This window comes from Mytilus edulis, chromosome 7, assembly GCF_963676685.1.
Source record: "Mytilus edulis chromosome 7, xbMytEdul2.2, whole genome shotgun sequence".
Classification (NCBI taxonomy): domain Eukaryota; kingdom Metazoa; phylum Mollusca; class Bivalvia; order Mytilida; family Mytilidae; genus Mytilus; species Mytilus edulis.
This window is the reverse complement of record NC_092350.1, coordinates 22290555-22303148: the sequence shown is the minus strand read 5'-3', so window position 1 is coordinate 22303148 and position 12594 is coordinate 22290555. Positions and strand designations below refer to the sequence as shown.

The 12594-nt window shown below is 33.1% G+C and overlaps 1 protein-coding gene across 1 annotated transcript in view; it reads right to left on the bottom strand.

The window, feature by feature from the left end:
- Nucleotides 1-12594, bottom strand: part of LOC139481085 (uncharacterized) — a 68231-nt gene that overhangs the window by 44967 nt on the left and 10670 nt on the right. The window contains exons 5-7 of the mRNA XM_071264175.1: nt 2401-2461; nt 1900-2006; nt 1273-1355 (exon numbers count right to left, since the gene is read on the bottom strand). Of these exons, the coding sequence (XP_071120276.1) occupies nt 1273-1355; nt 1900-2006; nt 2401-2461 (251 nt within the window). The remainder of the gene's footprint in view (nt 1-1272; nt 1356-1899; nt 2007-2400; nt 2462-12594) is intronic.

Here is a 12594-nt window from a genome sequence, read left to right as displayed (position 1 = left end):
GTTTCCTCTGAACACCCGTACAGAAATTGCTAACAAAAGCACATAAGTTTCACATGTGAAGCACACGAGATGCAAGTAAGAATTGTATGCAAATCAGGTTGCTCATATGTGCAGTTTGGTAGTTCATATGTGCCCACAAAAATCTGACACAATGCTCACATGTGCAATTCAAACCTCAGGTGAGCTTTTATCATCCATGTTAGTTTTATGTTAGTTTTGTACTTTGAAAAGTTTTTCCATTCTTCTAACCATTCAAAACTAACCTACATCATTGCTCATATGAGCTTTTTCAAAATGACATGCCCAGTCATGTACTTCCTGTAAATTCAAATTCATGAAAAGCATGCAATAAATGGAGGTAGATGGATATGGAAAATGTTAAGTCCTATATTGTGCTATTTGAAGAAAGGCATTGTTGAAATCTGATAAAACCAGTGTGGCTGTGGTTAATTATTTGTAAGTTATCATTTCTATTTCATTATTTTCATTTTTGTGTCAGATTTTGAAATATATTACAATTTTAAGTCCTTTATGGGAATATATATACAGGTTGCTTCAAAATAAGTACTACATGTATAAAGATTTTTCCTTTTTAAACTTTTTGAAATACAGTACTTATTAATCAAAGACATTCATTGTGTACTAAACTTGCAAGTACCTCTATTAGTTTTATATATAATGTTATGTTTTTAGTCATGATCATGATTATTGTTTAAATAAAAAAAAAAAAAAATCATATGAAAATCATAATTAACTGACAATAATTAAAGAATAACTCTTTTAACATGATGTATCAGTTATTTTATTTTCAACTGAATTATTTAAGATTTTCATTTAAATTTGAAAAATATTCCTTTTTTAAAGCAGCCATTTTGTTTTGGTCAACTATAATATTCACGTGTGCAACATGTGAGCAACTGCTCATATGAGCAATCTAATAAAATGCACATGTGAAACAAAAGCTCATATGAGCAGTTGCACGTGAGGTTTTTAACATGCAAATTAGGTTAGTTTCATATGTGCAATTTTTTTGCTCACAAAATGCTCACCTAATTTGCATGTTAAAAAACTCGTGTGCAATCATGTTAGTTTCTAACGTGAGCATCTTATGTGAAACTTATGTGCAACATGTTAGCACTTTTTGGTAAGGGCATCCAGATCTTTACATGTTTCCCCTGAACAACTCATGTAAAGAGACGTAAAGAGATTTGGGTTATGGTAAACATAAAATACCATCTAAATAGTATTACTTGTTACAAAACCTGTACTTACTTTGATTGTGTTGTAGGACCTTTAAAATGTTCTTCAATGAGAATTTTATGAATGGTTCCAAGTTCATGGTGGAAATGTAATGTCTAAAACAGAGTAGCAGAAACATATATATTAGTCAGAAAACATTACATATTTGATATAAAATTCTCAATCTGTTTGCATATCATGTAGAAAAATATAATTCCTACATTATTGATTATAAATAGGAACAATGCGTACACACAGTGATTTACTGTGAATCAATAATAAAATCCTCCAAATACTTCTGAATTTACCGTATTCTGTCCTGTCAGACAGACCAGTACGTCTTACATATTCATCTATTGACCTTCTACTCTTTTAAAAGTAATTGAGAGAAAATAAATTGTATAGAAATACAAACAATGCTGATGCACAGTAAATTATTACATACAATTAATCAGACTTCCACAAAAAATTAACTTTCATGTATCTTTCATGCATATTTCTCTTTGAATATACATGTAGTTCAGATAGTTTTGGAAGAAAGAAAACAAGTGTGCACATGTTGAAATGCATTGCCTGCTAAATTAACTTCAACTGACGTAGTTGAGTGAATCATTTAATTCTCGCATTGAGAAGAAATTCAAATTAAAATATAATCCATACCTTTTGAAATGTACTCTTTGAATTAACAAATGGATGTCCCAATCGTACTTTCCTGAATTCAATTCCAGTGGCAGTATCCACAACAGTATAGGTTGCATTATGAGGTCCTAAAAAAAATCAAAGAGCACCTGTACATGCTGTCTCTTGTCTCAATTCATATATATTATATACTAAGAAGAATGCTAATAAAACTGATCAACATATGATAGATCAATGATACATCATAAATAGTTGATCTGTAATAACTATTGAATAAACTTTTGTATAGCTCACTACATGCACTGATGATACTCATGCCAATTTATATTATATGACACATTTGTTCCAAGAACTTTGACAAATATAATTAAATACTGGGAGGTGAAATTTTATATGTCTGTTTTGATTGCTCTAAAGTACACACTACTAATTAAACCTTTTCAGTTCTATCTAAACTGAGTATGCCTGCCTACAAGCTAAGTTCACCATCAGTAATTTTACTTTCCTATTTGGTAATTTTACCTTCATTTCCTATTTCTTTCGTATGATAGACCCACTGATTTCCTCTCTTGTTTCCCAAAATCTACAAATGAGCAAAATATTTCAATGTAAGAAATGTACAGCTCAGGAGTCAGTTTCACAAAATCAAAGCGCTGTAAGCGCTGAAGGCAGTTAACCAAAAACCAAGGCAACCGTAATTATGAAAACTGTGGCAATGTTGCCTCAACATTAAACATTCATATATAGTACATTCATGTTTATTTAATGATTTATTTATTAAGGCAAATAATTTATATGTTATCAAGGATTCAAAAGCAATGCATATATCAATGTATATTTTTTATGGTGAGTCTGCAGTGGTACAAGTTCCCAATGATTGCAGTTGTTCTACTTGGTAGTTAACCTTGGTTTTATTTGACTGCTAGGAGTTCAATTTGACGTAGTATGAACATGTAATAGTATGAATGGACTGGTATCCCTGAAAACTGAGTTTGTGTTCTATAGTATAAAAGTTATGAGACACGAATCAGACAAATGTTCACTACAACAGGGATCAAAGATGAGGTCTGACTGACTTGCCCATAGTAAATGTAAATGATTTATTATTTTGTCCCCTACATATGAATATATATAATTTAGGGGTGGGGATCTCAACGGTTTTCAAGTTCTTAAACAAGTAGGGGTAGGCAGAGGATTTAGGGGGCAGGGGGCCCGCCCCCCCCCCCCCTCATTTTGGGAAAAAAATTGGTTGCTTACATAGGAAATCACTGAAGCGTGACTGGAGCGGGTCAGTCAGTGGGCCACTGGGGGTAGGGTGACCCAAGGGACTTCCCCTACATTTCATTTTATTTATTATATTGTCCCATACATGAATATATATGGTTTAGGGGTGGGGATCTCATTGGTTTCCAAGTTCTCAAACAGGAAGGGTAGGGTGACCCAAGGGACTCCTCCTATATTTCATTGAATTAGTTATATTGATCCATACATGAATATATATTGTTTTGGTGTGGGGGTCTCGACCGTTTCCAAGTTCTCAAACAAGAGGGTTGGGATGACCACAGGGACTTCCCTTATATTTCATTTGATTTGTTATATTGTCCCATACATGAGTATATATGGTTTAGGGTAAGGATCTTGACCATTTCCAAGTTCTCAAACAGGAGGGTGAACAGTGACCTCAGGCACTCCCCTATCTTTCATCTGATTTGTTATATTGTCCCATACATGAATATATATGGTTAAGGGATGGGGATCTCGACCATTTTTAAATTCTAAAACAGGAGGGGTGGGGTGACACCTAGCGACTCTTCCTATATTTCATTTGATTTTTCATATTGTCACAAACATGAATATATATGGTTAAGGGGTGTGGATCTCGACCGTTTCCAAGTTCTCAAACAGGAGGGGGTGGGGTAACTCCAGGGACTCCCCCTATATTTCATTTTTTATTTATTATAGTTGTCCTATTCTTGAATATATGCAGGGGCGGATTCAGACGGGGGAGTGTTGCGGGCTTGCACCCCCCTTAAATTTGCAAAGCATGGGTTGTTCTCAGCTTAATAAAGAAAATTCCGATAATTTTACCTCAATTTTTTTTTAGCCTCGCTCTGCTCAGCGAAAATTTAAGTTTGCGCCCCTCCTAACCTAAAATCCTGGATCTGCCCCTCATATGGTTAAGGGGTGGGGAGCTCGACCGTTTCCAAGTTATCAAACAGGAGGGGGTAGAGTGGCCCAAAGAATGCCAACTATATATCATATGATTTACTTACATTAAGGTATATATAATATAGTTGCATTATTTGTGAAAATAAAGAATGAAACTTTCAGCTACTGTAAATTCAGAAATTATTGCGTGCATTTATTATTGCGATTTTGTCATTTTAAGTCTTTTTAGACTTAAATGCGATTTTAATTTCTACGATTTTGAGAAAAATCCTGTTTAATTCATATAAAATATTTGAAAATGCGAGATTAAATTATTGCGTTGATAACTCTGTCGCATTTTTCGCAATCATAAAAACCTCGCAATAATTTCTGAATTTACAGTACTTTAATTAACCCTTCAAAATTGAGAAAAAACAAATAACCCCTCGAAATTGCAGTAATATGTTTACACTTTAAAAGTATCTCACATGCATTATCATCATTTATCATTTATAAAGAAAATTTAGACTGTGACCATGAACATGTATATTGTTAGATATTGGATTTTTAAATTAAAATTTATCAAAAAGTAATTTTTAGTTTCTGAATAAAATATTTTTCTGTTTTTTCTTTCTTTTACATATATCTTTTGGTTTACAATACTAGTGTTTATATTCATTTACCATGCATAGATGTATTTTTTCACCTGCTTGGATTTATTTTGTAAATGATCGTCAAACCCGGAATTACCCTTATCCGCTTCCGGAATCGGATCCGATTTTGTCTTCACGGCCGCCATTGTTATATGTTTACAATGTTGTTTTTGTCAATCAGATACGATTTTACTCGAATTTATACAATATTTTGTTGTCGATTTTCTGTATAAAGCTAGCGGTTGAACAAAATGAACATCGCCGTCATGAATAATAATCGGATAAAAATAAGTTTTTAGCTCGTTTAATTGGAGACTTTGGTGAACATGGTGAAAAGGTTTGCAAAGTAATTTCTTATTTTCTTTCAAATGTAAGGCGACTACGTCGGGCGTAGCTAGAAACCAACTATCCTAGTCGAAATTCCGCTTGCAAAAGTGGAAGGTCGCGGACCTCGGACCACCGCTAAATTTGCACACCTGCCTCCAAATTGAAAAGCTACGAAAATTTCTTTTTCTAATTTGAAATTGCCGCCAACAGCATGAACAGTTGAATTATATAATAGACTACTGACGTAGTTGTACTACGTATTGATGACAAACAATATTCCTACGACTTTTGTCATTTGGGAAATCTAAACTGCTTGTCTTAAGAGATTTTCGGCGATTAAGTATTTCATACAATTGTTCTTTGACATCTTAGCTAAAAGCACAAGTCATAATGAACTACACAAGGATTTTTAATAAGCACTACTTCCTATGTGTAACTTTAAAACTTTTGGATAAATCGACGATCATTTAAGGTTTTTCTGGTCATTTCTTTTGTAATCCAGAATAAAAAGTATTAAAAAAGTGTTCAATTAGTTATATATAACATAGTAACAAGCTAGATAATAACAATGGCAAGTATTTCAGGATTTATTGGGTAGAACACAAATCTAGGGTGCTCGCATAATGCAGCTTAACTGCATAAAAATACTTACAATTCAAATTTATTGCAAGTAACCCGATATACTGAATTGTTAATGACATACGAACAATCTGACATCAGACTCGGACTTCTCTTACACTGAATTTTAATGTGCGTATTGTTATGCGTTTACTTTTCTACATTGATTAGAGGTATAGGGGGAGGTTTGAGATCTCACAAACATGTTTAACCCCGCCGCATTTTTGCGCCTGTCCCAAGTCAGGAGCCTCTGGCCTTTGTTAGTCTTGTATTATTTTAATTTTAGTTTCTTGTGTACAATTTGGAAATTAGTATGGCGTTCATTATCACTGGACTAGTATATATTTGTTTAGGGGCCAGCTGAAGGACGCCTCCGGGTGCGGGAATTTCTCGCTGCATTGAGGACCTGTTGGTGACCCTCTGCTGTTGTTTTTTATTTGGTCGGGTTGTTGTCTCTTTGACACATTCCCCATTTCCATTCTCAATTTTATTAATCATAAGTTTTTATTTGGGAAACTGACTCCTGGATAAATGTCAAGTAAATAGTGCTCAATATCCATAGTAAAAAGGGTGTCGCCGAATTTGTTTTCTTGCTTCAAGTAAAAATATTAAAAATCCCTATCAGTCCAGTATATATATTTTTTACTGAGTTATATGTATCTCCCATTAAATGGCTTTATATTTGAAAAAAAAATATTCTTAAAATACAAGATTTGATATTTGTTTAAATATTTTGAATAAATCACAATTTTTCTTCATATAAATAAAGTCTAACTGATAAATTAAAATCTGTCTCCAAATTCTAAGATTTGGGCAAATAATTATATATATAACTAGACCGATGTTGTACTGCAATTATACAATCCAAGATGGTGATATACCATGAATTTACCTAAAGTTATGATCAGTTACACCTGGAGCAATTGATACCTCAACAAAAGTCTGTGAAAGAGATGACAAAAGATGTGTGTGTTTTTGAGTTCTAAACAAGGCTCCACTAAGGGAGAAACCATTTGATTTTTATGGGGGTAGGGACTAGGAATCTGAAAGAAAGACAGGACAGGAGTTTTGAGTATTATTATCTGATTTAAAATAATAAAAATAACAGTACTGAATGAATTGAAAAATTAAAAGGCAGGATAGAGATTACAATGCCAACGAAAAATTGCAGGACATTTTTATGGAAACCCTCACCTCCCCCCAATGAAATTTTTGTTGGTCCTGAAATTTACAAATACTATTGATGTAGTCCAAATAATTATGACGTCTTGAAAGGCTATTATAATTTTTTTCTTTGACGCCTTACATCGTCAGGCGTCAAAGAAAAAAATTATAATAGCCTTTCAAGACGTCATAATTATTTGGACTACTATTGATGCAGCTAAAATGCACTCCTTTGTAAATATTATGCCATAAATTTAAATAGAAAAAAGGAAGTCCCTGTAAACTGTTTTTTTTTAACATTATATAACTGGGGGGTTCCTTGAAAACAGGGAATATCCCCCTTTTCCTGACTTGTGCCCAACCTATTTGTTTTATCGAAACCTCCCCTCCCCCAATGAAATTTTTGTTGGTCCTGAAATTTACAAATACTATTGATGCAGCTAAAATGCACCTTTTTGTAAATATTATGCCATAAATTGAAATAGAAAAAAGGAAGTCCCTGTAAACTGGGGGGTTTTAACATCATAAAACTGGGGTGTTCCTTGAAAATAGACATACGATTCTATACAGATGTTGAATTTAGGCTACCAAAATTACCAAGACCTATAGTACACATGAAACCAATATACATATCGATACCTGGAATTATCAAACAGTTGAAAAATATAAATCCTAACAAAGCAACAGGACCAGATCTGATACCTTGCAGAGTCCTGAAAGAGACAGCAGAACAAATAGCACCGTACTTGGAGGTTATATTTAATAAATCTATCAAATTAGGAACAGTACCATCAGACTGGCTCATCGGTAATGTCATCCCGATCTTTAAAAAGGGCGATAAAACAGATCCAGCAAATTACCGTCCTGTCTCCCTTACATCTGTCCCTTGCAAAATTATGGAACACATAATCTTTAGTAGTACTAGAACAAACCCGTGATATCGCGGGTCCGTGACTGAATTATAAAGTATATAACAATGATTGAATTTAGTTGTGTCGACTTTGTGATTATGACCCGTGTATATAGTAAAATCAAATATTTTGCCATGTGATTATGGACTTTCCCAATTGATCTTCCTCTAAGTTCAGTATTTTTGTGATTTTACTTTATACATCATTTGGTGGTGCGCCTGTTAGATGCGGAACGTACAGATAAGGTAATAGGTAACAGGTGAATATACTATTGGTATCGGTACCGGATTCGACCCGGAACTTGTTAATTATTGGCAATATTAATTATGTGGAAAACAAAAGGGTCTGGAGTGGTGTGATTTTTAATCTACACAATTGTCCTATATTAGCTATATATAAAGTTGAATTCTTTGATATGTCGTTTTTAACTGATGCCGGCTGATAAATTGGACCTCGTAATTTTAGTATTATAGATTATGAACTACCTGGACAACAATAATCTCCTGTCATCATACCAGTATGGATTCAGGAAAAACCACTCGTGTGAACAACAGCTCATAAACACCACAGAAGATCTAGCTAGAATAAGAGATAACAAAAGCCAGGCAGATATACTGATACTGGACTTCAGTAAGGCCTTCGATACCGTGCCACATCGCCATCTTGTACACAAACTTAGGAAAAAGGGTATTGATAAGTACACAGTAAACTGGATAGATAACTGGCTCCAAAATAGAAAACAGACAGTACTCCTAGATGGCTTTAAATCACAACCAGCTACCGTAAGATCCGGAGTCCCTCAAGGAACCGTACTTGGCCCACTTCTATTTCTCATATACATCAATGACATTGGGGATAACTTAACAACTGGCACCAGCATAAGACTCTTTGCAGATGATTGCCTACTTTACAGAGACATCAAAACTCATAATGATACAGAAATATTACAGAAAGACTTAACTGAACTAGAAAAATGGTCTATCGATTGGAAAATGTCATTCAATCCAAAGAAATGCTACGTTTTACAGACAACGCATAACATCCGTAATAGAATTATAAGACCATACTTCTTACATTCTACAAAATTGGAACTTAAAGAACATAACCCATACCTAGGGGTGGAGCTGGACAGCAAGCTCAATTGGAACCATCACATAACCTCAAAAGTTAACAAAGCTTCACAACAACTGAATTTTGTAAGAAGAAATTTATATACATGTAGATGCCCTCAAGAAATTAAACAACACGCTTATATTGCTCTGGTAAGACCACACCTGGAATACAGCAGTTCAGTATGGGACCCCCATTGGAAGAAGGACATAAAACGTATAGAAATGGTACAACACAGGGCGGCAAGATTTGTAACCAAGAACTACAATTACCAACCCGGCTCTATGACCGCAATTCTACAATCTTTAAATTGGCCTACCCTTGAAACGAGAAGAACAGCAAATCGATTAATATTATTTCAGAAAATACTGTACTACCAAGTAGCCACTGAAATTCCCCAATACTACCTCATCAACAACAGGAAAACACGACATAGTCACACAGTCAGCATCATGCAGCCACAATGCAACACCTCTGAATACGAGTACAGCTTCTACCCACGAACAATCCGAGACTGGAACCATCTACCAGGAAACATTGCAACTGACACCGACTCGGACTCTTTCAAGGAAAACCTCTGGTCACACTTCCATCCTGAGACCAGAGTCACAGTGATGCTGTAAAGATCATCCTTGTTTTTATCCTGCACAGACCACAATTTTAAACTTGTATATATCTATTTACTTTTCGGTTTTGTTGATCACAAATTGTACAGCACCTGCACTTGATGACACAGCATCAGCGTGATGGTATTTTTCCGTTGCTGATTAACGAAAGAAGAAAACAGGGAATACCCCTTTTTCTGACTTGGTGCCCAACCTGTTTGTTCCAGAGTGCTGGATAATTTTATATGTTTAAAACCAAAAAAAAACGTGCCTAATGTCTTTCAAATGAAGAAAATATGAAAGGAATGTTAGTGGGAATATAATATCAACATATCTTGACTGTCGGTTCCCACACTTTATTTAAGGGACGATGTTGGTAAGGGGAGAGAAACGGCAAATCGCAGTGTAGACGGGTTACACTAATGACTGGACCGAATGACAGGACCGAATGACAGGACCAAATGAAAAATGCTAATAACTTTTTCATTTCTCAAAGGATTGATCTCAAATTTGAAATATAATAAGATTTCATCATTTGATAAATAGATTTAAGAAAAAAAATAAAAAGTTTTGTAAGAAACTTTAGAAAATGTGACATGACCAACTTTGATAATGACAGGACCAACATCGAGAATGACAGGACCAAATAAAAATGATAATAACTTTTTTGTTTTTCAAAGGAATTATTTCAGATTTGAAATATAAAATGGTATGTCATATTTTGAAACCAAAATGTTATAAAAAATATAGATTTATTTTCAAAAACTTTCGAAAACGTGACATGACCATCGCTGATTGACAAGACCAACCTCGACAATGACTGGACCAGATGAAATTGCTAATTTCTCTTTTATTTCTCAAAATATTTTTCTGAAATTTGATATATAATAAGATTTCATCATTTGATAAATAGATTTAAGAAAAAAAATTAAAAAAAATTGTAAGAAACTTTAGAAAACGTGACATGACCAACTCTGATAATGACATGACCAACATCGACAATGACAGGACCAAAGTAAAATGCTAATAACTTTTTTATTTTTCAAAGGAATTCTCTCAGATTTGAAATATAAAATAATATGTCATATTTTGAAAAATAAATGTTATAAAAAATAAAGAAAGTTTAAACGTGACATGACCATCGCTGACTGACAGGACCAACCTCGACAATAACAGGACCAGATGAAATTGCAAATTACTTTTTATTTCTAAAAAATATTTTTCTGAAATTTGAGATATAGTCAGATTTAACCATTTTATACATAAAGATAGGAATAATATAGGAAAAAAAATATTAAAAGCTTGCTGTAATGTGACCTGACCAACACTGACAATGACAGGGCAAACCTTGACAAGGACAGGACCAAATGAAAATGCTATTCACTTTTTAATTTTGAAAAGGAATTATGTCAGATTTAAAATAAAATGTGATCTCATCTTTTAAAACATCAATTAAAGAAAAAAAAATCTAGATTTTTTTTATTGCGAAAACGTGAAATGACCATAGTTCCTACTATAGAAATCCTGGTTGAAATTAATAATAATAATTAAAAAACACACATTAAGTTTGAATGATTTGTAAGTTTTTAGAAAATAAGGGAAAAAGCTACCTTTATTTATCTTTGGTGTAAATATTTATAATATTAATTTATATTTCACACATGCTATATCTTAACTCTTTAACTATGTGTATTTGGGTTGAGAATAAAGATCATTCATTCATTCATTCATTCAGATTATTTTGTATATTAATTACCGGACATAATCTGACACGTCTGAAAACAATTATAAGGTAACAAACAAAAGGTGTGACATAAGCCATAAATAAGTTGATAAATCCAATAAAGATTGTGATGACAGTAATTAAAATCACATAATAGTTCATGTCGTTGTTTTATTAAATATTTTCAGAACATTAAATAATTATTTCCATGTATGCTTGAGTATATGCAGGCCCACGGTATATCTTGATAGTCCCCCCCCCTCATAATAAATAAACAAATAAACATTTCTTGAAGTATGCCCGACCCTTGCATGCATGATTTCTTGGTAGTTTCAAATATTTTCATAAAATATACTGAATCAAACATTTTCACGGACTACTTTAAAAGGTTTGATACCTTTTCAAAGTGGCTTAAATTGGGCTTCATGATGTCAAGAAATATTATGATGACAATTCAATAAATCTGAATTTATCTATAGTTTAATGAACAATCTCTTAAACTATAAAATGATTATATGTAATTACATATAAATATTTCAAGACCTCTTTCTTAAATAGGGTGTGTCTAAACACTGCTAAGGAGTCCTTAGTGCACTAAGGACTGATAACATGCCACTAAGAACTAGATGGAGAGCTGTTACATGCAATTTCTTTTCATATTACGGTAGAAATTGATATTTAATGCATAAATTTCAAATTTTATAGAAAAATAATAATAAATTAAGGAGATATTCAACATTATTTAGACACGTGCCTGTTTTTCTTTGATATGCCGAAAATCCATGAACCGTTTGACACGTGTCAAATTACATATTAATTGATTACACGGGAATCCTTTTGGTAAAGTTGGATACTAATAAATGAATTGTTGTTGAAATTTTATTAACAAAAAAATCTGAATGAAGAAGTATTTTCTCAAGTGTATATTTCTTGTAAATAATAAATTTGTCACCAGAGAAATATATCTAATGTCGGATTTTTATTTGATGTTCATATTAATAAGTGACTGAAATACAAATTTTTATAGATATTTAATTCACATTTATATATATTTTTTTTAAAGTACGTGTTGAAGTTTGGATAACCGGCAGATGCTTGTTGCGTTTTCATTAAATTCATCTTGTTATTGGGCTGTGATAAGCCCGGTAGTACCGAAAAATTAATCTAATATTTCGTAGCGTTCTTTGTCTCTTGAACCAATTTTATTTTTCAGGTGGTCGGACACATTATCTATAATGTGTTTTGTACCCGTATCTCTATTCTGTTTATTTTTTTTTGCAAGCGTGCTTTAATGTGGTGACAGGCGACGACGTACATGCGTTTGAACAATAGACTGGTTTGGAGCTGGAACACTTTAGTTTGTTTCTTATGGTGCACTGTTCAAAATTTATTTTCATATATGAAGACATTTTAAGAAATGTATAACTGGACAAAACGAAACCAATAAGATAATGCAT